The sequence below is a fragment of the Neoarius graeffei genome, chromosome 10, assembly GCF_027579695.1.
Source record: "Neoarius graeffei isolate fNeoGra1 chromosome 10, fNeoGra1.pri, whole genome shotgun sequence".
NCBI lineage: Eukaryota > Metazoa > Chordata > Actinopteri > Siluriformes > Ariidae > Neoarius > Neoarius graeffei.
Window position 1 is genome coordinate 15,541,778 of NC_083578.1, and position 25,856 is coordinate 15,567,633.

Sequence of the window (25,856 nt, forward strand, 5' to 3'; positions counted from 1 at the left end):
ACAGGTCCACTACTTTTCCTCCTTGAACTCCTCTCTTTTGGACACAGGGACACGGAGACAAGCTGAGGACTAAGTATAGGATGCTAGAAGGAAAAAACAACAACGAAAAACTGACGCGAATGACGAAACTTTATGATATTTAGACGATAGAGAGATTATTATTATTATTATTATTATTATTATAAGAGCTATAATAATCCAAAAGGCGCAGCTGGACTCTGAAGTGCGCGCATGACTTAAAGAGCACTAAGGCAGCTGAGTGAGGGGAAGTTGAGTGGGTTTCAGTGAAAGACAGAAGGAAAAACGTGCTTTTAGAGAGAGAGAGAGAGAAGTGATGGCAGGGTGCTGTTTGTCCGCGGAGGAGAAGGAGCGCAGGAGGATCAATCAGGAGATCGATAAACAGCTCCGGCGCGATAAAAGCGACTCCAGGAGAGAGCTGAAGCTCCTGCTGCTTGGTAAGCCATCAATCAGATCTCCTTCAGAATCACAGCATCATTACTTATTCATAAAGAAATCTGTACCATCACATCTGACCATGTTTTTGAGATGGTCAGAGAAAGGGGTTCGAACGTGCACAATGTAGGCTCCACCCCAAGCAGAGCATTTTTTAAACATAGTTACTGGGAGACCAAATGGTCTCCCAGTGGCCAGATTTGGTCTCCTAGTCAATGCCAAACCAGCTTCACTGGGAGACCAAATTTTAAACCAAGTCATGTTAGATTGATGCTGAAAGGTAAAACTGAAATGGGATTATGGGAGATGACAGGGATGTGCACAGGATTATAGAGGGGCAGGGGCTCAAAGTCAGAAAAAGGACAGCAAGTGCATGATTTTTTTTCCCCCGGGTTCTTTTCAAAATATAGAAATGTAGAATTAAAATTGGGCGGCACGGTGGTGTAGTGGTTAGCGCTGTCGCCTCACAGCAAGAAGGTCCGGGTTCGAGCCCCGTGGCCGGCGAGGGCCTTTCTGTGTGGAGTTTGCATGTTCTCCCCGTGTCCGCGTGGGTTTCCTCCGGGTGCTCCGGTTTCCCCCACAGTCCAAAGACATGCAGGTTAGGTTAACTGGTGACTCTAAATTGACCGTAGGTGTGAATGTGAGTGTGAATGGTTGTCTGTGTCTATGTGTCAGCCCTGTGATGACCTGGCGACTTGTCCAGGGTGTACCCCGCCTTTCGCCCGTAGTCAGCTGGGCGAAATATAGGCTCCAGCTTGCCTGCGACCCTGTAGAACAGGATAAAGCGGCTAGAGATAATGAGATGAGATGAGAATTAAAATTAATGTACTAATAGGAAGGCAAGTCCTTAGCTATGTGTCCTGTGTTGGTGAAAGTGATATGCAATTGCCATTTCTTTTGTATCAGCAAAATTGTCGCTCACATTATCATAGGCTTGGAAGACATGCAAAGCAATAAAACACTGGTGCATTATTAGGCTTTTTTATTGTTAAAGATTTAACACTGAACAGTGAAACCTGAACTTTGAACAAATAAGTAAATAGCCTAATGGACAAAATGATAAAAATCAGTCCTTCCTCTCAAGGTAGAAGCCTAACATTCCAGGGGCCTGAAAGCAGTAACCTTCTGGGGGCCATGTCCCTGTCGATATTAATGACCTCATTGTGATTTATGGGTACGTCTTTTTCAATCGAGAGGAGAAGGAGATCAGAGAGCCTCTCTTCTTTGCATAGGCTTCTGAGTACATTTTTCACAAGCTTTAGCTTGGAGAAAGACCTCTCCACTGTTGCAGTGGACGCTGGAATCATGGCATATAATATTCTCATCATTTCCTCCAGTGCTGGGAAGATGTCATGTCCACTGTTGTCTCTTAGCGTTCTTAAGATCCCCTTCAGTGTGAGAGTGTCTGGGAAAGATGCACTCCTACTGCGAGTGTACAGTCCTGGGCAAAAGTCTTAGGCACTCTGTTTTTCCAGACAAACTTTGTTACAGATTTCTATTTTATGACTTCTACGTTAAAACATTTCAGAGTTCCAAGCGTTCGGTCATTTTCCAGCACAAAATTAAATGTTACTGGGGGGGGGGGGGGGGGGGGGGATGTATCTGAGCAGCATATTACATCATAACAGAGCACTTTTCAGATATAAAAAAAAACATAATGAAGGCTACTGGGTTTAAGAAGCAAGTGTGACCGTCAAAGTGTCCAGAAGAAAAGAACTCTGGTTGGTTCTGTAAGACGCTCAGTAAAACCTATAACTCATTTCCTTATAAAGCTGCACTCATTGTACCCGAGACTGCTTTTTTTTTTTTTTTAAAGCAAAGAGTCGTCTCACACCAAACACTGACTTTGTTTCATTTATTATGGCTTACTGCTGTTTATAGTATTTTTTAAATGTTTTTTCATTATTCTTTAGCCATTTTTGGTCGACAGCATTTCTTTACACATGCCTACAGTACTGTATAGGGACCTTAAAAACACTGATGTATGTTTTGGAAAAAAGAAAAGAAAAGCTAATTAAAAAGGCACACCACGTGCATCTGGAAGCCTGTTTCCATTACACTATGTCATAATTATGACATAATAATAATGGGAGCATTTTCTCAAACGTATGACTTACTATCTCATTATGATACTAAATCATACTTATGACATTACATTAATGGCATTTAGCTGACATACAGTACAACATATCCAGAGCAGCCTGGGGAGCAGTTGGGGGTTAGGTGCCTTCCTCAAGGGTGCTTCAGCCATTCCTACTGGTCCAGGGAATCAAACCGGCAACCTTTTGGTCCCAAAGCTGCTTCACTAACTGTTAGGCCATGGCTACCTCCGTATGAGAAACCTTCTAATATTTCACTGAGCTAGCAAGTCATTATTTCATTTATGAGCTGCAAAGTCATTACAGTATTATGAGAGAAGTTCTCATAATAATGGCATCCTAAGTCATTAGTCTATGAGAAGCGTTCTCATTATTATGGTAATTGAAACAGGCTTCCATACACACAACTTCCCAGGTAAAGATATACATTACTCGTAAAGCTGGAAAAGAGGTCACCTTGAAGATACCATACTAGCAATAAGTAAAAGACCAGTTTGTTACCAGCCAACTACTGTAAATTTCTTACTTACTTATGCAAATACTGGAGATGAACAACATCTCATTTCTCCAATGAAGGTGTCCATCATGTCTACCAAAGGTATAAACGAACAAAAAGGTACCTACAGGCAGGGCCGTCGACAGGGGGGGACAACCGGGTATTTTGTCCCGGGCCCAGGCATGAGGGGGGGCCCAGAACTGGTCCCTCATGAAGATGCCATTAATCATTCTGTTTCATTTCAAAATGTGCTGATTTGGGGGAGAAAAATGTGCTATATTTGCATTCAATGAATGATTTCTGGTTCTTTTGCCTTTATTGTCTTCGAAAATAGATTCAAGAACCCACCTACCACCCCTAATGCAGAAATGGTTTGGTCTTTGATTAAGGCACCAAATAACACGGCACTATTCCATCATAACGCTTCGACAATAAGCGTGCGAGCCCGTTTGCCAACATGCACAAGTCAGGAGCAAAGAAAAGAAAAGAGAAAAAGAGATGAAGCCAAGAGCCTCAGGGGCTCACTGCATAGATATTTTAGAAAAGATTCAGATGATGCAGCAGGTGGTGAAGGCAGTGGGGCAGGCAGCTGAGCCAGGTAAGACACAGATAACTTTTTTCCAGCCCCGTAATGTAACCCCAGCACACGCGCCGCACCATTCATAATTATAAAGTAGGGGATAGCAGGGTACACTGAGTGAACACTGAAATGCACAGGGCATTGAATTATTTCATAAACGTATCGGTTTAATAACACTGTGTTGCATACATCTCAATGAAGCAAAGAATAGCACATTGGCCCGCAATCATATCCAAATGTTTTAGGCACGCTTGCTGAGCTGCGCTGAGCTGGACTCCGGTTAGCTGAAAGCCCGTGGAACGCTGCCTCTTGTTAATTAAACCTTATTTTGTTGGAAATCATCCCGTGTAGATACGACGGCATGTGAAATTGCCAGCTAGATAGAGTTTAATGTAACGAATGGGCTATAAATGGGGTGTTTTGAGGTTAGTCTGTTGCAAAACATTAAACTTTCGCTTAGACTGGATACTCTTCAAACAATTCCCTTGCTCAAGTGAAAAATGATAGGCCTGTATGAAAAGCGCAATTAATGAAAGTAGCCTAATAAGCCCTAAATGAATAAAACAACCTCTGTTTTATTGTTGTTGCTTACACGTTAAGATTTTGAAATCTTCTCGGTCCAGTTCTATATCCAGGGAACGTTGTAATCCTTTTGGTTTATCTGTAATAAACGTGTCAGCCCCCAGGTCAGATAGGCTAATGTTACGTGGTTGGGAGGGTGTCAATTTTTTTTGTAACATTCTAAATCGAGTACGGAAAGGACGTTTATGAAAAACAAGACAAAAAAAATACACTGAAAAACTCACTGTACACATCACTAGTGGTGATGCTTCTATGTTCAGATTTTGGGAAAGCCATAACTCCATTCTCATTGAGGCCCAGTTCCATCCCGTAAACAATCATTTTGGTTTATCAACTACCTGCGCTCAAACATGTCACAGGAGAGGCTCAATGGGCTGGCTATGCTCTCTATAGAGCGCGAACTTGCAAAGAAGCTGGACTTCAATGACCTTATTGACGACTTTGCCACAGCAAAAGTCCGGCGCATTGCATTTCGCACCTGAATAGTTGCAGACTAAGGAAATGTTCAAACTGTAAATATGTTGAAATGTTGAAATAAAATGGTTGACTGTTATAATGGGCTTGGAATACCTGTTATTTAAGGGTTGGAGTGAATGGAGACTGTGAAAAGAGGGGTTGGGTGTGGGTGGTTGCTGTGTGGCGATGTGTGTGCGCGCGTATGTGTGTGTGTGTGTGGGGGCACTCAGATTATTGGGGGGGGGGGGGGGGGGGGGGGCACTCAGATTATTTTGTCCCGGGCCCAGCCAAAGCTGTCAACGGCCCTGCCTACAGGTCATATTTACCCCATGAAGAGTGCAATCGCATGGAAAAACATGGTTGATAAGTCCAAATTTTAACATGCCCCACCCTGAAATTGGATGCGAACTCAAACTCAAGGAAACGTTACATTGTTCATATGAACGATCTCCAATAATTACAAAGAATTCTTGGTGTAACACTGATTTCCATTTGTCTAAGCTGTAAACCAAGCTACATCATAATAACAAAGTCTTATGATGTACACGACTGCACCGATCTCATACTTTGTACTTCAAGTAAGACACCAATAGACTTTCCGAGCTCTGCGTATCAGCCAACACCAGAGTTTCCCAACATACAAAGATCATAATTAAATTTATGTGAAACATCAGATGAGCAATGTCAACATGTTTCAAAACATGTAATATAATATCCTGTGTATTCATATTTGTCGTATCATATACCTCACTGGACCAGATTATGAAATACGTGAACTTGACCCAATAAAGATCCATTTTAATTGAATTTGAGAGTTGAGCAAACTAAACAAGTGTACAGTTGTAATACTATTTCAAAGCGTGTCCATTTTTACATCATGACATCACACTATATTGTATTTAATAAACAGATCAGATCAGTGGCTACTCCAAGAAACTTTAGTATAAAGGTTTGAGCAGATACCATGATCTACCCAAAGATCCCTGAGGTCTGTATTTGGGCGGATTGGTATATTTCTGCCTACGCTTCAGTTTGCTTACAATTAGAGTAAAAGTGCAAAATACCATTGGACATGTGCATAGTTTAGAGACTTTCCTGTCTCGACATTGACCTTTCATGTTGATTGGAGCTCAGTTTAATGATCAGTCTCCTACAATGGTTAAATCGCAGGTACCTGTTCCTATAGTGTGTGAGCGTTGTGGCTTTAGTTACTGTAACATGGTTTGGGGAACTCTAGTTTATAGCAGCATGGCCACCATGACTGCGGGAGCTATGCAAAAGCATGCAAAACACGACGTCCTCTACTCGATGATCTCAAAGCCAAATTTCCTTAAAAGCATACAGCACACCTACAGCTACATTTTTTTCCTCTCTCCAGCACTTCAGTGAAACATTACCACTGCTTTTATTACAAAAAGCACAGGCCAAGAGATTACACTGTCAAATAAATAATAGCTTTCGCTCATTTCATATCCTTCTGGACTCGTATGTAGTAGTGAAGATGAAGGGAAACACTTCTATCTGAAAATGATCGAATCAGCAGTGCAGTTGAGCGTGTGTAAGACGGTATGTGATGCTCACAATGTGGAAGTCTGTTTAATGTCTCGAAGGATTCATTATCTCACCAACTGACCACACCAGCTCTTCCCAAAAGACTCAAAGCTTCAGCGTGAAAACAGTCAAGAGTTACAGGTAGGAGTCCAACGAGGGACCTGAACGTGTAAATTACATACATGATGCACCATGGATAAAAGGATTTTAAATCATGTAATAGAACGTTTCATCTTCGCACCAGTGTCAAAAACATCAGGGCTTATTTCAGTGAAATGTCATTTTCTCGATCAGGGATCCCATTAACTGTAAAATAAACTCCATGGACCAATTTTCATGAACGTTACTGTATTTAGATGTGTACAGTATGTATTTTTTTTTTGGTTGTGGTTTAGATTAAACTCAATTCAAATAACATGAGCAGGCAAACAACTATAAGAACTAAAGAATTAAAAAAAAAAATTACACACACACACTGTACTTTATTATTTTTTTTAAAATGGTGGTTATTTCCACCACTTTACAAACCAATGCTGTGGAATTATTTGGTGGACTTGCATAAGAAATTATTGAAAACAGTAATTTTACCAACAAAAGAAGCTACAAAGATGGTAAGGGAGCCAAAACTTAACATGAGAAAGATATACATATCTGTAATCTCAAGACTTCACATTACATTATCAGTTGTAGGTCAGAAAGCTGTGACGATTCTCAGCTACTGATCAGAAGTTTATGAGACCCAAGATTTCTGAGAAACCAACAGCAAGTCCTTCAACCCCTAACTATTCACTTAAATGCAAAAGATTAAAACTTGGCTTTAAGGCTGTGGTACCACAGCGATGACCGCGAGCCGAGTGGTCAGCGTGTCCCCATCTCGACTGGGCGAGTGCGAGTTCTACTCGTGGTTGGGTCATACCAAAATCAATTATAAAAATGGAACCAACTGCCATCTGGTGAGGCACGGATGTGAGTACAGAGACAAACTCTTGCGGTTACCAGAGGACCAGCTCGCCACTGGCTATAGAATCGTCCCACAGTCCTAAAGAGGACTTTGACTTTTTTTTTTCTCTTCTTTGACCATAGCAATTGGCAAATGATTACAACTTTCAGTGTTAATGAATGACATCATACTTTTTATCCATTTATAGTTACATTGAATGCTTTATCCATGTAGAGTTAATATTAATGCTGTGGAACATCCACGAAACAAGTTAGTTCCTGTTATCACTTCACTATAAAGAGCTACTGCCTCACTATTCTCTTTTGAAGTTAAGACAAACAACAACAACAACCACCACCACCACCACCCACCGCTTGCGATGTTACCAAGAAATTGGCAAGTGCAAATTCCTCTACCCTGAAGACTGTCCTGTGGTGGAAAACCTACAGCTTACATCACACATCAATGATTACACAACTTTCTTTCTGAAATAAGAACACTTTTTAAAAGTCTGTTTATTACATAGATTGTCTCGAATACAAGTCCCCGCGAGTTCACCGTTACTTTAAAAGCAATAATTTCTTCAAACCAGCACATTATAGAAAATGAAAGGCACATTTTCCGACCGATCAAATGAGACATTTCAGCAGTATGCTGGTATAAAGAAGTTTCAATCAAATTTCCACCCGAGTTAAATACAACCCCGATTCCAAAAAAGTTGGGACAAAGTACAAATTGTAAATAAAAACGGAATGCAATAATTTACAAATCTCAAAAACTGATATTGTATTCACAATAGAACACAGACAACATATCAAATGTCGAAAGTGAGACATGTTGAAATTTCATGCCAAATATTGGCTCATTTGAAATTTCATGACAGCAACACATCTCAAAAAAGTTGGGACAGGGGCAATAAGAGGCTGGAAAAGTTAAAGGTACAAAAAAGGAACAGCTGGAGGACCAAATCGCAACTCATTAGGTCAGTTGGCAATAGGTCATTAACATGACTGGGTATAAAAAGAGCATCTTGGAGTGGCAGCGGCTCTCGGAAGTAAAGATGGGAAGAGGATCACCAATCCCCCTAATTCCGCGCCGACAAACAGTGGAGCAATATCAGAAAGGAGTTCGACAGTGTAAAATTGCAAAGAGTTTGAACATATCATCTACAGTGCATAATATCATCAAAAGATTCAGAGAATCTGGAAGAATCTCTGTGTGTAAGGGTCAAGGCCGGAAAACCATACTGGGTGCCTGTGATCTTCGGGCCCTTAGACGGCACTGCATCACATACAGGCATGCTTCTGTATTGGAAATCACAAAATGGGCTCAGGAATATTTCCAGAGAACATTATCTGTGAACACAATTCACCGTGCCATCCGCCGTTGCCAGCTGAAACTCTATAGTTCAAAGAAGAAGCCGTATCTAAACATGATCCAGAAGCGCAGACGTCTTCTCTGGGCCAAGGCTCATTTAAAATGGACTGTGGCAAAGTGGAAAACTGTTCTGTGGTCAGACGAATCAAAATTTGAAGTTCTTTATGGAAATCAGGGACGCCGTGTCATTCGGACTAAAGAGGAGAAGGACGACCCAAGTTGTTATCAGCGCTCAGTTCAGAAGCCTGCATCTCTGATGGTATGGGGTTGCATTAGTGCGTGTGGCATGGGCAGCTTACACATCTGGAAAGACACCATCAATGCTGAAAGGTATATCCAGGTTCTAGAGCAACATATGCTCCCATCCAGACGACGTCTCTTTCAGGGAAGACCTTGCATTTTCCAACATGACAATGCCAAACCACATACTGCATCAGTTACAGCATCATGGCTGCGTAGAAGAAGGGTCCGGGTACTGAACTGGCCAGCCTGCAGTCCAGATCTTTCACCCATAGAAAACATTTGGCGCATCATAAAACGGAAGATACGACAAAAAAGACCTAAGACAGTTGAGCAACTAGAATCCTACATTAGACAAGAATGGGTTAACATTCCTATCCCTAAACTTGAGCAACTTGTCTCCTCAGTCCCCAGACGTTTACAGACTGTTGTAAAGAGAAAAGGGGATGTCTCACAGTGGGAAACATGGCCTTGTCCCAACTTTTTTGAGATGTGGTGTTGTCATGAAATTTAAAATCACCTAATTTTTCTCTTTAAATGATACATTTTCTCAGTTTAAACATTTGATATGTCATCTATGTTCTATTCTGAATAAAATATGGAATTTTGAAACTTCCACATCATTGCATTCCGTTTTTATTTACAATTTGTACTTTGTCCCAACTTTTTTGGAATCGGGGTTGTACAGTACATGGCTTTACTCCAAGTTCATGAAGGCAAAACATTTTGCAGTCAAATTTATTCATCTTCACATATCTGATTGCACATTCTGCTTCAGCGGTTTCATCCAACCCACAAATTTGTGCAGTTTTTCCACTTTTTTTTTTAAAATCGAAACATTTGAAATCATCTTTTCATAAAACGTGTAATGGCAGAAAGACCAATTTTGTCAAATCTGAAAGACACGGAAATGATCAAGCCGTAAACACGAATATAGTTTACATGCTGTTGGTAAGAAATTATGATCTATTCAGGAGACAGTACTGGACTCAATCCCAGTTTGTTAGCTGCATTAAATAAACTCGTGATTTATAAAATGCTAACTAGGTAGAGTGAGAGCATCAAAATGAGACACCGACCAGTCAATTTTTTTTTTTTGTTTAAACAGGAAATGCATGCTAGTGAAACTGGAAAAGAGCTGGGTGATCCCATGATTGCAGTACAATTTATCCATTGTAACTCGAATCATTTTTCAACAGTAAATTAAAAAAAAACATGCATTCATTCAACAACAACGTCTTTACTAACGTTGCACTAACAAGGCTGAAAGTAACGCGAACAGTTTTAGCAGAGAATTATTATCAAATACAAAGAGTCAACTACACTCACTGGCCACTTTATTAGAAACACCCATGTATCCACCTGCTGTTTGATGCAGTTCTCTAACCAGCCAATCCCTTGACAGCTTGATCACAATGCGTGAAATCATGCAGATACAAATCAAGAGCTTCAGTTAATGTTCACTTCAAACATCAGAACGGGAAAAATTTGTGACGTCAAAGTGTGACTTTCACTGTGGTGCCAGATGGACTGGTTTGAGTATTTCAGAAACGGCTGATCTCCTGGGGTTCTCACACACACACAACAGTCTCTAGAGTTTACACAGAATGGTGCAAAAAACAAACAAACAAACAAACAAACAAACAAACAAACAAAAAAAACCACTGACTTAGCGCTAGTTCTGTGGCTGGAAACAAACGCCTTGTCGATAAGAGAGGTCAGAGGAAAATGGCCAGATTGCTTCGAGCTTTTTGGCCAGGAAGGATATAGCAACTCATAGCAACGCTTTACAACCGTGGTGAGCAGAAAAGCATCTCAGCATGCAACAGGAGAAGACCACATTGGGTTCCACTCCTGCAGCCAAGAACAAGTTCCTGTTAAAGTGGCCGGGGAGTGAGTGTGTATATTTCGATTAACATTTACTGTCAATCTATAATTTAGCGAACAGGGTTGTACTTTCAACGTGAACTCATAAATCAGCATCACAGTATCATTGTTAAGGGCGGCACGGTGGTGTAGTGGTTAGCGCTGTCGCCTCACAGCAAGAAGGTCCGGGTTCGAGCCCCGTGTCCGGCGAGGGCCTTTCTGTGCGGAGTTTGCATGTTCTCCCCGTGTCCGCGTGGGTTTCCTCCGGGTGCTCCGGTTTCCCCCACAGTCCAAAGACATGCAGGTTAGGTTAACTGGTGACTCTAAATTGACCGTAGGTGTGAATGTGAGTGTGAATGGTTGTCTATGTGTCAGCCCTGTGATGACCTGGCGACTTGTCCAGGGTGTACCCCGCCTTTCGCCCGTAGTCAGCTGGGATAGGCTCCAGCTTGCCTGCGACCCTGTAGAACAGGATAAAGCGTCTAGAGATAATGAGATGAGATGATTATCATCGTTAATGAGTGAAATTACTTTTCTTCTTCCCATGATCTTCAGATGATACAACTTCTTGCTGAACACGTGACTTGTGGAATATTCCAAATATTTCATAGTGGTGAATATGTTCAGCTAACAGGGCTGTATTAATGCAACACTAAAATTATTAATGTACAGTACTTTAATAATTATTTTTCAAGGAAAGTGGAGTTCTACTGTACTGGGACAGACAAGGAAAAAAAGAAAAAAAGTTATTTATCTGAAATATGCGACCTCAAAGTTGTGGAATCACTTACCGAGACCTCAAATCTACAACCTCTGGGTTCAGGATGTTGTACTGGATTAAATTGGTTAATGAATTATGTCACTCACACTGTGAGGACACTTGGACCTGAAAAGTCCAAAAGTCAGGCTCATTCAAATCTGGTCATTTTCATTTGCCCTAAACGTCCCGACGTCACTTGGAAATTCGCACAATGCTAATTCATGCAAAGGACACGAGTGCAAGAAGGCCATCTGAAGAAATTTCAATTTCAAATGGCACCAATTTGTATTGTTGGATGGGAGTTTAACAAGTTGAAATTGTCTCTTGGAGAAATTAATCCAGGGGGAGTTTAAAAAAAAACTAGCCTAAGCATGTATGGTTAATTTATTTAGTTTGAAAATGTTACTGCGATTCATTTTATGCACTTTCTTTAAACCTTGCGTGGCTGTGCCTCTTTGTAAAGTTACTTCCGATAAAGGCCAAATGCGTGTATGCACGTGTACACACACCCCTACCTACAACCAATTTGCTTAACAAATAGCATCGGCCGGTAGTGGCTAGTGCGTAGAGAACATCACTCGTTTCTTCACAGTTTAGATTCTGAATGAATCATGAAATCACTCTAGTGTTCAATTCCACGTGTTTTAAGATTAGGATGTTAAGCAAATATAACAATTCAAAAGTCTGTGGTGAAGCTGCGTGTAGGGAACTCACCTTATGGACATGTTTAACTTTGTCATTTCAAATTGATTCATCAATTATGCATGTGTGAAAGAAAGAGGATGTCGCTGGGGGTTAATATGTAAATAAACATGTGGTCGTTGAACAGTTTAGTGGCTAGAAATGCCATAGCCCTGCTTGTCATCAGTGTATTTAGGTCACTGAAATAGTTAACCATTACACAAATTTAAAGGGGTACCAAATATAATATATACAGTTGCTGATGTGACAAAGTAGCGTATTCTTAAGTATTCTATCAAATTTATATACTAGAAAACAACGAAATATCTTCATCTCATCTCATCTCATTATCTCTAGCCGCTTTATCCTGTTCTACAGGGTTGCAGGCAAGCTGGAGCCTATCCCAGCTGACTACGGGCGAAAGGCGGGGTACACCCTGGACAAGTCGCCAGGTCATCACAGGGCTGACACATAGACACAGACAACCATTCACACCTACGGTCAATTTAGAGTCACCAGTTAACCTAACCTGCATGTCTTTGGACTGTGGGGGAAACCGGAGCACCCGGAGGAAACCCACGCGGACACGGGGAGAACATGCAAACTCCACACAGAAAGGCCCTCGCCGGCCCCGGGGCTCGAACCCAGGACCTTCTTGCTGTGAGGCGACAGCGCTAACCACTACACCACCGTGCCGCCCACGAAATATCTTGGTAATTGTAAATATAATAGTCGGTACGCTAAACGGCACAAGAGTCGCCATTTTTAAAAGACCGTGACGTCAGCCCTACCCACTGCACTAGGAGAGAAGCGTGTAATCATGGCGTCGGGCGCATCAAGTGAAAGCGACAGCTCTGTCGAATCGTACGAAGAGATCCCGCAAGACACACTGCAAGCAGGCTATGGCTTAGAAGGGTACCAGTTTGAACCTAGGAGAGGTACTCTCGACTCCGGTGACGAAGAAAGAAGAAAAGAAAGCTCGGATGACGGCAAGGATGAGACTGATGCTGACCATGGGCATGGCGAGCGTGGGGCAGAGCGTCTGCGTGCAGGTGACACGGCGTGGTGGTCGTGCGGAAAATGTAACGTGGAGTTGCTCACGAGTCCAGCAGAATTTATTTGCTGCAATGAGATAGGCGCCACCCGTGGACTTGCGAAATCGTCGCAAGAGGCAGAAACAGGTATTTCACACGTGCTATTCCCAACCTCAATGAGCCAACACAACTGGGCACATACATACGTCATGAGTGTTACGCAGAGAAAATGAACGTGCATTCTGATTGGATAAAATTAATATCACGGCGGGCTGTTCAAACTGCGGAAATAGTTTGCTCGAGCTACTTTCAAAACACTATAACTTTCCAACCTTAGAACAAAGAACTTTTGTAAGTCTTGAATAAGGTTCATCAATGTGTGTTTTATTGTTATATTTACTCTATATATTGCCCTCTGTTCCCCTTTAACAAATCAATAAATGCATTGCTATAATATTCATTACTCGTATCATTAGTAGTTTAGCATAGTTTACAATATCATCCTTTTTAAATTACTTGTTCAGCTGTACTTTTTCTAGTATTTCTTCTCACATTCCAGAACCTTCATTAAAATATCTGATCACGTCTGTCCTACTCAAGTCTCTGATGCCCCACACTCTGTAAATATTACGGGGTAAAAAAACCCAAAACAACAAATCGTATGAACCACCAACATTCAAAACACAAGACTGTTTGAAATCATGCACATTCGTCCACACCTGTAGAAGTGACCAAATTTAACAAACTTCTTTTCATTCAGAAATAGATCGCTGCTTATCGGGTTAGAGCCGAGAAAGAAGTCGTCAACTTCCAGTCTCATGCAAATGGACCAGCACAATGACGCCACCGCCAAAACTGTAGAAGCTTCCTGAGCTGCTCCCACTTCACAACGGACGTTTTATGGCTGCCGTAGCATAGTCGTGGTTTGATGTTTGCATTTAAAAACACTCAACGTTTATAGCCAGTGGAAAGACTGATGTCTTATTTGAAGAGAAGGCCCGTCTGGACATTCACAATGCACGTCTCGTCTCTTCTATCCGTTTCCTCTTCTCGCCATTCATGCGTTATTCAACTCCGTTACCTTAGACTATTAATATCATAGATACTGTGAGGAAATGGATAAAAATAACCATCAGAACAATTCACATGAGAAAGTTTTTTTTTGCTCTATAAACTGAATCAACTTGAGGCACTGCAAGGTCACTCCAGTTTACACAATCGTTTTCAGCACAAGACATCCACAAGCAGCCAAGTTCACGTCTCTTGTACGTTTACAGTTGCCAAACTAAACTGCAGTTTTATATGCATAATAATTTTAAACAGCAGACTGTCACAAAGTAGCTTCACAGAACTCCAGATGTAGATTTAGTTACCTAATGAACAAGCCAGAGGAGACAGTGGCATGGAAAATCTTCCTGAGGTGACGTGAAGAAATTTTCAGAGGAACCAGATTCAAAAGGGTACCCCATCCTGTTCTGGGGGACACCCTGGATAATGGCATGCTGGACACGGCACATATTTGCATCGATGCTGCACCGATGTATTTTGTTGCGATATATCTTACACCGGTGTACATTTTGTGGAGCAAAACCTGCTTACTAGAGAGAAGCATGTTAGCACCGGTGCAGCCCCACTTGCGTTCACATGGCAGTTTTTGCGACCGTGCTATACGATAGTAATAATGCGGAAATGAAATATGCGCATGCGTGAAAATATACTTCCTTTTCCCGGTTGTCATGGCATCACCAAGCGCCGGGAAAACAACGTGGATGAAGACACCAGTGTTGCCAGATACTGCTGACATTTTCCAGCCCAAAATAATGTTCAAATCCGCCAAAATGCACTTAAAACCGCCCAATCTGGCAACACTGGAAGACACGCAGTTCTGTTGTTGTTGATATTCGCCATTTTGGAAGCGCAAAATACCAGGATGCAAATTATGCAATGCCCGTATGTAATCAACTCTCCTCACGCGTAGCGAGTCTACCCCTGTAGCGTTCAAACGTCCCATTTTATAATCGGTGCTGCCCCGCAAACTAGCATTTACTCCGGAGTAAATTTCTTAAACCACCTCTCGAGCAGGGTTAGATTTGCACCGGTTTAAGCAGCTTTCAGGGGCTACACCGGTATAACTTTGTACCGTGTGAACGCTCTACCAGGGCAGCCCCGGTGCTACACCGGAGTAAAAGTTGCCTTGTGAACACCCCTTATTATACAGTACATTGGTGTAGAAGTCAAAAGTCCCTTCCGCGCCAGGATCTGGTCTTCCCAGGTAGTCTCCTGTCCCAGCAGTACCCAATTTCCTTAAGGCACACGGGTGCGGCGCCGATCTCCGATTCATTAGCCCTTGGCCTCTCGCCCATTATATAGCTAGGGTTACTGTGAGGGAATAGTCCTCTGGTAACCGCAAGAGTTTGACTCCTCCACTCACATCTGTATTGTAGCATGCCTTGCCAGATGGCAGTAGGTACCATTTTTATGATGTTATGACCCGACGGCAAGTAGAACTCGCAATCTCCCGATCACCCAGTCATGAGGTGGACACGCTAACCACTAGGCCAGCTCATGGTATTGGTGTAGAAGACAAAAAATATGCTGAAAGGATGTTTAATATGAGCAGATTGTGACAAGACAGTCTTTATGATCACAGCAGCAGTTCAAAAAAAAAAACTCAATAAAGCAAAGGATCAGTCTCACGTGTGCCCCTCATTCTGTCTCCCCCTCAGGCACAGGTGAGAGCGGGAAGAGTACCTTTATTAAACAGATGCGCATCATTCACGGTGCCGGCTACTCTGAGGAAGACAAGAAAACTTTCACGAAGCTAGTGTTCCAGAATATCATCACAGCTATGCAGTCCATGATCAGAGCTATGGAGACGCTGTCAATATCGCTGGGCAGTCCTGATAACCAGGTTACACACCCACCCAACTGTTGTGTTGATAATATATTTTTTTGCTTTTTTAAAAAAATCTCCCCCAGTAGGCTGCTCCGTTTCTGTCCATGCCCTTTGATTGTTCTCCTGGTTGTGTGTGACTGCAGGCCAGTGCTGATTTGCTGCTCGAAGTGGATGTTGATAAGATGATGGAGTTGGAGGAAAGCTATGTGGAAGCCATCCGCTGCCTGTGGAAGGACCCAGGCATCACTGAATGTTACGACCGACGCCGGGAATACCAGCTGACTGATTCTGCCAAATAGTCAGCCATATATTTTATACTTCCTTTTTTTTTTTCCCCCTTCCCCTCTTGCCTCAATTATAACTCCTAGCTAGCTGCTTGCTTGCCAAAATGACGCTGGGTGCGCATCACATTACTTTGTGGCTTAGCCTTAGTTGCCATCCATAACCATCTCCACTACTTACCACAGTTCTGCATTCACTTTTATGATTCCTTTTCTTTTCTGGCTTCCAGACAGGTACGATTTCTTCATTTCTGAACTGTGCAACAATTCAAAGTAAATTTGCATGCTTATGGAGTCCTGGTGGTTGGCATTTCTGGCTTAGTGGTGTACGTTACCCATCGGAGGTTTGGGGGATTCTGCACTTTGATATTTGACATTTTCAATGACTTAGCATCAGCCTTCAGGGTACCACTTGAAAACTCAGGGCTCCAAGCAATTACCTGTGTTGCTTGTCCTATAGCTACACACCTTTGGTTATTGTGAATGTCCAGTAGTGGCAAATCAAGACAAGTGCAACTCCTGTCAGAGTAAATCATATATGTAAATGCAACAAAAAGTGATCATAATTTCATGAACCATATATTTAGAGTATGGTCCAAAAAGAGCTTCATGTGTCCCCTTTGTGAAGCGAGACCTTGACATGAAGAGGATTGTGTACTTTGGTGAACTGCAAGGTTATTTCATGAGGAGCTTAATGCTCCCAGTAGGCCAATCTTGGAAAACAGATCCGAGGGGAGAACTCCGACAAAGAGCAATCCCAAGGATCCTCACAAAAGTTTCAGTAAAGCGTACCTTGCACAGATTCTCCTTCATCCCATAGCCAGCAAGGGCCGTACGGACACCACTGATGACATTTAAATGGTCCATCATTGGTGTGTCTAGAGCATTTTAAACTTAGCAGAGCCCATCCTTCTCAAAGCTTGATCAAAGGACAGAGTATTCAGTTAGCCTAACTGCATGGTCTTTAGACTGTGGGGGAAACCTGGAGGAAACCCACGCAGACACGGGGAGAACGTGCAAGCTCCACACAAGTACAGTGAAATTCCTCCTCTGCATTTAACCCATCTGAAGCAGTGGGCAGCTATGTTACAGCTCCCGGGAAGCAGTTGGGGGTTAGGTGCCTTGCTCAAGGGCACTTCAGCCATGATGCAAAGGGAGGGGAAAGTGCTGTTCATTCACTCAACTCCCCTCGCATTTTTCTTGCCGATCTCAAGAATCAAACCAGTGGCCCTCTGGGCCCAAAGCTGCTTCTCTAACCTTCAGGCCATGGCTGCCCCCTGATTCCTGAGGAACTACCTCTGGTAACAGACCTGGTGTGGAGTCTTCAGGCAAGCATCCGGGATGCCTACATAACCCAGTGGCCTCAGGCCAAAATACAGCCATCTTGTGGACTCACCACCTGCAAAATTCAGGGTGGGGGTCAGGTGCAATGCTAGCCAGGTGGCAGATATGTGATTGAGAGCCTTAGATGGACTAGACCCTTGCTCTAGAAACTGGCTGGCTTCATGTGTCTCACTGGAAACAAATTAGTAACTGGCTCAGAAAAGGACTGCAGAAGACAACTTAACTAGAAGAAAATCGAGCAAAAATCCAAAAAGCATGCCAGTCTTTCATGCTTCATCATTGCACTCAATGCCCAATTCAAAATATCTTACTTTTTGCCTCTTGTGCTATAGTTACCTGAGTGATCTGGATCGCATTGCTACTCCGGGATATGTGCCCACCGAGCAAGACATCCTGAGGGTACGAGTGCCCACCACTGGTATCATCGAGTACCCGTTCGACCTGGATAACGTCATCTTCAGGTGTGAGCGGCTGGGGTTTTTTTGGGGCCATATTTGGACTGATCCATCAAATGATATGAACCTTTCATGAATTATAGACAGGATTATAGCATTACAGCTATACAAAAGTATCAAGTGACTATTCCAAGTTAGTAAAATCTACATTTGACTGATGTGACCTTGTTATCCATGACCACACTAGGATGGTGGACGTGGGAGGGCAGAGGTCCGAGCGCAGGAAGTGGATCCATTGCTTCGAGAACGTGACCTCCATTATCTTCCTAGTGGCTTTGAGCGAATACGACCAAGTCCTTGTTGAGTGTGACAACGAGGTCAGTTCCTCCACAGCTTCATTTCTTCACCATAACTAGAGATCCAAACAACCCATTTTTCTATTGGCAGCTCAGCTGTCATGTGTTGCTAAGTAGCCTGGAATTTAAACTCAGATGAGTTGAATAATGGGCTGAACACCAGGGCTGATATTTGTTCTTTCACTTTTTTTTTTTTAGAACCGTATGGAGGAGAGTAAAGCTCTGTTTAAGACCATCATCACGTACCCATGGTTCCAGCAGTCTTCAGTCATCCTTTTCCTCAATAAAACAGACATTCTGAACGAGAAGATCGTCTATTCCCACCTAGCCACTTACTTTCCAGAGTTCACAGGTAATGCGGGCTCAAAACAGATTAATTGTGGATGAGAACTACTGATCATAAAGGCCTCAATGCATAATTGCGCAAATAGTAAATGGACGTTCTGAGATTAACAACTTGAGGGATGCAACTACAAGACAGTAAAGCAATGACTAACCCTAATTATTCTATCCACATTCACTGGATATGAGCAATCGCGTGCTCCGATTGGCTACTCTACTACTAGACTATCCACTCGTATACCGTGAGTAGAGAAAAACAAAATGGCGGAGCGTGTTGCTGAACCAACCGTGGATGAAATAAAAACTACTCAAAAACAAAGCCCGAAAAATACACACACACACAAAAAAAAACAACAAATATGGAATAAAAGTAGTTGATGGCAAGAACGCATCTTTAAAAAAAAAAAAATTTCAAGAATTATCATCGCGTTTCACAAATTGCTACCGTCATTTCACCGGTTTGCTTGCATTCTAAGCAGAAATGATTGTCAGACGTTTTGTATAAAGTTATTTATTGAATTTGCAAAAAAATAAAAATGCTGAGTTTCTTAAAATCCAGAGAACGTGGATAGAATAAAACAGTTATTCCACTCAATCTCGTCGTACATGGCTTATAGCCGACTCGGCGCTACGCACGTTGTCAGCCATCAGCTCATGTACGACTCGATTTCATGGAATAACTTAATTGTAATGCACCGGTTAGCGTTTATATGGTAGCTGTTGTACTCTAGCAGTATTAACTGTTTACAGAAAATAGTGGACATCATGTACTTCAATATTTATCATCTTGTAAACCAGAACAGATGTCCCTGAATAGTAAGAGACATCCATCTATAATCATATGCCAGCTGATAATGGTCTATACCAGGGCTTTTCAAAGTGTGGGGCGTGCCTCCCCTAGGGGGCGCCAGAGTTCTTCGGGGGGGGGGGGGGGGGGGGGGGGGGCACGCAATGTGAGGAAAAATAAACAAGAATAAGTTATTCTTGCGGACATTTAGCGAACTTCAGCTAGCCTTTGCCAGAGACAAAATGGATCGATTTTTAGTACCTAAAGCTACAGTGAGTGAGGAGACAGAGTCTGGGCCAAACAAAAAAAAGAAGGAAGTATGACCACGATTATTTAAAGTTTGGATTTTCATGGACTGGAACTGAAGATGCTCCACTGCCACAGTGTGTTGTCTGCCAAGAGGTGCTAACGATGCTATGAGATGTTTAAAATGTGTAAAACAATATTTTTTTTTTTAAAAAGCACAGATGTTTAAAATGTGTAAAAGAGGTTTTAAAAAAGCACAGATGTTTAAAATGTGTAAAAAAAAGGTTTTAAAAAAGCACAGATGTTTAAAATGGGTAAAAAAAGAGGTTTTAAAAAGCGCAGATGTTTAAAATGTGTAAAAAGAGGTTTCAAAAAGCACAGATGTTTAAAATGTGTAAAAAAAAAGGTTTTAAAAAAGCACAGATGTTTAAAATGTGTAAAAAAGGTTTTAAAAAAGCGCAGATGTTTAAAATGTGTAAAAGAGGTTTTAAAAAGCACAGATGTTTAAAATGTGTAAAAAAAGAGGTTTTAAAAAGCACAGATGTTTAAAATGTGTAAAAAAAAGGTTTTAAAAAAGCACAGATGTTTAAAATGTGTAAAAAAAAAGAGGTTTTAAAAAGCACAGATGTTTAAAATGTGTAAGAGAAAAAAATAAAAATGTGTACAACCATTTTTTTAAGTACGAATGGAACATTAAGTATAGCAACAACAAAAATTGTAAGGGGGGGGGCGCTGTTTATTTGCTCTCTGAGGGGGGGGCTGACTCTCCCACACTTTGAAAACCCCTGGTCTATTACGTAATCTTACTTTCTTTAACCCTTTCACTACTGCGTAACTTTTTCCAGAAGGGGTTTCCCCTACTACAATGAGACCAGAATAGCGGTCTGCAGTGGTCTACAGCATTTTCTTTTTAATATTTATCTTCAGTTTGCTCCTTTTTACTAAATACTAATGCAGTCAACATAAATTAAACATCTATGAGACAACTTATAGTCCTGTGTAACATATATTAAATATACTATTTGCTACTTGCCATTTACAGTGTCTTGCAAAAGTATTCATCCCCCTTGATGTTTGTCCTGTTTTGTCACATTGCAAGCTGGTATTAAAACAGATTTTTGGAGGGTTCGTACCATTTGATTTACACAACATGCCTAACACTTTAAAGGTGCACTTTTTTTTTTTTTATTGTGACACAAACAATAAGATGAAAAAACAGAAATCTAGATTGTGCATATGTATTCACCCCCTTTCATATGAAACCCCTAAATAAGAGCTGGTCCAGCCAATTCACTTCATAAGTCACATAATTAGTTGATTAAGATCCACCTGTGTGCAATCAAAGTGTCACATGATCTGTCACATGTCTGTATAAAATCAACCTGTTCTGGAAGGACCCTGACTCTGCAACACGACTAAGCAAGCAACATGAAAACCAAGGAGCCTCCAAACAGGTCAGAGACAAAACTGGAGGAGACGTATAGATCAGGGTTGGGTTATAAAACAAATATCCCAAACTTTGAATATCCCATGGAGCACCATTAAATCCATTATAGCAAAATGGAAAGAATATGGCACCACTACAAACCTGACAAGAGAAGGCTGCCCACCAAAACTCTCAGACCAGGCAAGGAGGGCATTAATCAGAGATGCAACAAAGACACCAAAGATAACATTGAAGGAGCTGCGGAGATGGGAGTATCTGTCCATAGGACCACTTTAAGCTGTACACCCCACAGAGCAGGAGGCTTTATGGAAGGAGTGGCCAGAAAAAAGCCATCGCTGAAGAAAACACGTTTGGAGTTTGCCCGACAGCATGTGGCAGACCCCCCCCCAAACACATGGAAGATTCTGTGGTCAAATGAGACAAAAATTGAACTTTTTGGCTGTCATGGGAAACGCCATGACACAACGCAAACCCGACACCCTGAGAACACCATTCCTACAATGAAGCACGGTGGTGGCAGCATCATGCTGTGGGGATGTTTTTCATCCACAGGGACAGGAAAACTGGTCAGGACTGAAGCAAAGATGGATGGCACTAAATACGGGGCAATTCTGGAGGAAAACCTGTTTGAGTCGGACAGAGGTTTCAGACCGGGATGAAGGTTCACGGTCCAGCAGGACAAGGACCCTAAACATACTGCTAAAGCTACACTGGAGTGGCTTAATGGGAAACATTTAAATGTCTTGGAATGGCCTCATCGAAGCACAATCTAATTGAGAATCTGTGGCATAACTTGAAGATTGCTGTACACCAAACGCAACCCATCTAACTTGAAGGAGTTGGAGCAGTTTTGCCTTGAGGAATGGGCAAAAATCCTAGTGGCTAGATGTGCTAAGCTAATAGAGACATACCTCAAGAGACTTGCAGCTGTAATTGCAGCAAAAGGTGGTTCTACAAAGTATTGACTTTGAAGGAGGTGAATACCTATGCACACTCCAGATCTCTTTTTTTTCTCATCTTATTGTCTGACAATAAAAAAAAAGTGCACCTTTAAAGGAACAGTCCACCGTACTTCCATAATGAAATATGCTCTTATCTGAATTGAGACGAGCTGATCCGTACCTCTCCGAGCTTTGCGCGACCTCCCAGTCAGTCAGACGCGCTGTCACTCCTGTTAGCAATGTAGCTAGGCTCAGCATGGCCAATGGTATTTTTTGGGGCTGTAGTTAGATGCGACCAAACTCTTCCACGTTTTTCCTGTTTACATAGGTTTATATGACCAGTGACATGAAACAAAGTTCAGTTACACAAATTGAAACGTGGCGATTTTCTATGCTATGGAAAGTCCGCACTATAATGACAGGCGTACTAACACCTTCTGCGCGCTTCGACAGCGCATTGATACCTTCACTCCTCTTCGGGCACGGCCAGGCGGGCGAATGCCCTGGTCAGTCCGCCCTGTCTAAAAAAAAAAAAAATGGTACAACTCGAGCCCCATGGTAAAATTGGGACTTTGTCATTTTTCCGCATGAGGCCCATGGTAAAACCACACTTCCAGGAGGGGCTGCCGTCTGCCCCCTAAGCCGGCCGAGAGCGCTCCTCGTCGGGCACGGCCAGGCGGGCGAATGCCCTGGTCCATCCGCCCTGTCTTAAAAAAAAAAAAAAAAAAAATGGTACAACTCCGAGTGAAGGTATCAATGCGCTGTCGAAGCGCGCAGGTGTTAGTACGCCTATCATTATAGTGCGGACTTTCCATAGCATAGAAAATTGCTACGTTTCAATTTGTGTAACTGAACTTGTTTCATATCACTGGTCATATAAACCTATGTAAACAGGAAAAACGTGGAAGAGTTTGGTCGCATCTAACTACAGCCCCAAAAAATACCATTGGCCATACTGAGCCTAGCTACATTGCTAACAGGAGTAACAGCGCATCTGACTGACTGGGAGGTCGCACAAAGCTCGGAGAGGTACGGATCAGCTCGTCTCAATTCAAAGAACATCATATTTCATTATGGAAGTACGGTGGACTGTTCCTTTAAAGTGGTAGGCATGCTGTGTAAATCAAATGGTGCCAACCCCCCCAAAAAATCCATTTTAATACCAGCTTGTAATGTGATAAAACAGGACAAACACTAAAGGGGATGAATACTTTTGCAAGGCACTGTATCCTCTTATTGGGTTACTTGCTACTTGTGTAGCCTATTTACTGACACTTCATTTGTGCACTATGCTTTCCTTCTGTAGTTTCTTGCAGAAGTAGAGTTTCCATCACTTACTGTACCATTGTTTTATCTCGTGTCTCAAGGCCCCCAAGGTGACGCTAAAGCAGCGCAGGAGTTTATTCTGAAGATGTACCAGGAGCAGAACCCTGACAAAGACAAGACCGTGTACTCCCACTTCACGTGTGCCACCGACACCGAGAACATCCGCCTGATCTTCGCCGCAGTGAAGGACACCATCCTGAGAAGCAATCTGAAAGATTTCAACCTAGTCTAAACCAGATTTTGAGTCTCAAAGTCAGAACTAAGTCTTAACCTCTTCCTCTTTGACAGAACTTTTCTCTTGGCACATTTTCTCTCGGTCTCTATTCTGGATGGCGAAACGATCTTCCAGAAGTGTTTAGGGGAAGGAATCGGGGACAGAACTGGGATTGGAGATTCAGGTTCACACTTCACCGTGGCCTTATTCGGAGTCTGAAGAAGCGGTTGGTCTGTTTTTGGATCTTCTTCTGAGGCTGTAAACACACTAAATAGATGAAAGTAATTCAGATGTAGCTACTGATAATTGAGCTGCTGAATGTAGTGGTGATTTTGGGAAAGGGCATGATGCTTAAGATTTTCTGAATATCTAAAATAAGGGCTGATTTTCTGAATGTTTAAAGATATTAAAAATTGTTTGTCCTTGACTGTACATGTATATAAATACTTACGAATGAGCAAAATTACAGAAGTACAAAAAGTTTACGTTTGTAGCAATATGCAAAACACACAAACAACTGTAGGGAGAAAATGTCTTCAACGTGCCTTAACTTAGTCGCACTTGCCTCAAGTCGAATTGCGAAAGGTCAACTGTATGCTATTTATTTTAGTTTAAAACAACAAATGTACATTTCTTTCAAATATAACTTGTAAGTTTTGGAAAGATAAACCTTATACTGTTTTCCTCCTCTCATGATCCAGCATCAGTTGCTGTTAAGAACGCTTGAGAATGTCTGAGAAAGTAAAACCAATCTTTAGTACCTTTGACGACATCTTTGACAAAAAGTAGTAATGGCTTCCTGGTGTATAAAATGTGTAGTTAATGTATTTTGTGATATTTCTTCCATATATTTATCTTTGCTGTATTTAAACCAAATGTTATGTTTAGACTAAATAAACAGGAAATACTTTGTACTCTCAAACTCTGCTGTAAACTAATAAAATATTTTTTAAAAGGTGCTGGTTGGATTGTTTTAGAAGTGTTTTATTGAAGATGATAAACTTATGACCAGCAAGTCAACAATTGGCTAATGGAGAATGATGTGAAACGGTGAAAAGGATAAATACAGTGGTGCTTGAAAGTTTGCGAACCCTTTAGAATTTTCTATATTTCTGCATAAATATGACCTAAAACATCATCAGATTTTCACACAAGTCCTAAAAGGAGATAAAGAGAACCCAATTAAACAAATTAGACAAAAATATGATACTTGGTCATTTATTTATTGAGGAAAATGATCCAATATTACATATCTGTGGGTGGCAAAAGTATGTGAACCTCTAGGATTAGCAGTTAATTTGAAGGTGAAATTAGAGTCAGGTGTTTTCAATCCATGGGATGACAATCAGGTGTGAGTGGGCACCCTGTTTTATTTAAAGAACAGGGATCTATCAAAGTCTGATCTTCACAACACGTTTGTGCAAGTGTATCATGGCACGAACAAAGGAGATTTCTGAGGACCTCAGAAAAAGCGTTGTTGATGTTCATCAGGCTGGAAAAGGTTACAAAACCATCTCTAAAGAGTTTGGACTCCACCAATCCACAGTCAGACAGATTGTGTACAAATGGAGGAGATTCAAGACCATTGTTACCGTCCCCAGGAGTGGTCGACCAACAAAGATCAACTCCAAGAGCAAGGCGTGTAATAGTCAGCAAGGTCACAAAGGACCCCAGGGTAACTTCTAAGCAACTGAAGGCCTCTCTCACATTGGCTAATGTTAATGTTTCTGAGTCCACCATCAGGAGAACACTGAACAGCAATGGTGTGCATGATAGGGTTGCAAGGAGAAAGCCACTGCTCTCCAAAAAACTTGCTGCTTGTCTGCAGTTTGCTAAAGATCACACGGACAAGCCAGAAGGCTATTGGAAAAATGTTTTGTGGACGGATGAGCCCAAAATAGAACAATTTGGTTTAAATGAGAAGCGTTAAGTTTGGAGAAAACACTGCATTCCAGCATAACAACCTTATCCCATCTGTGAAACATGGTGGTGGTAGTATCGTGTTTTGGGCCTGTTTTGCTGAAGCTGGGCCAGGACGGCTTGCCATCATTGATGGAACAATGAATTCTGAATTATACCAGCGAATTCTAAAGGAAAATGTCAGGACATCTGTCCACGAACTGAATTTCAAGAAAAGGTGGGTCATGCAGCAAGACAACAACCCTA

General features: G+C 41.9%; 1 protein-coding gene across 1 annotated transcript; it reads left to right on the forward strand.

The window, feature by feature from the left end:
- The first annotated feature begins 33 nt into the window (after nt 1-33).
- gna14a (guanine nucleotide binding protein (G protein), alpha 14a) lies at nt 34-24,524 on the forward strand. Its single transcript, XM_060931351.1, has 7 exons — nt 34-455; nt 15,842-16,026; nt 16,155-16,309; nt 17,969-18,097; nt 18,279-18,408; nt 18,586-18,739; nt 23,518-24,524. The coding sequence occupies exons 1-7, from the start codon at nt 335-337 to the stop codon at nt 23,706-23,708; spliced, it is 1,065 nt and encodes a 354-aa protein (XP_060787334.1). The 5' UTR covers nt 34-334; the 3' UTR covers nt 23,709-24,524.
- Nucleotides 24,525-25,856: the final 1,332 nt, after the last annotated feature.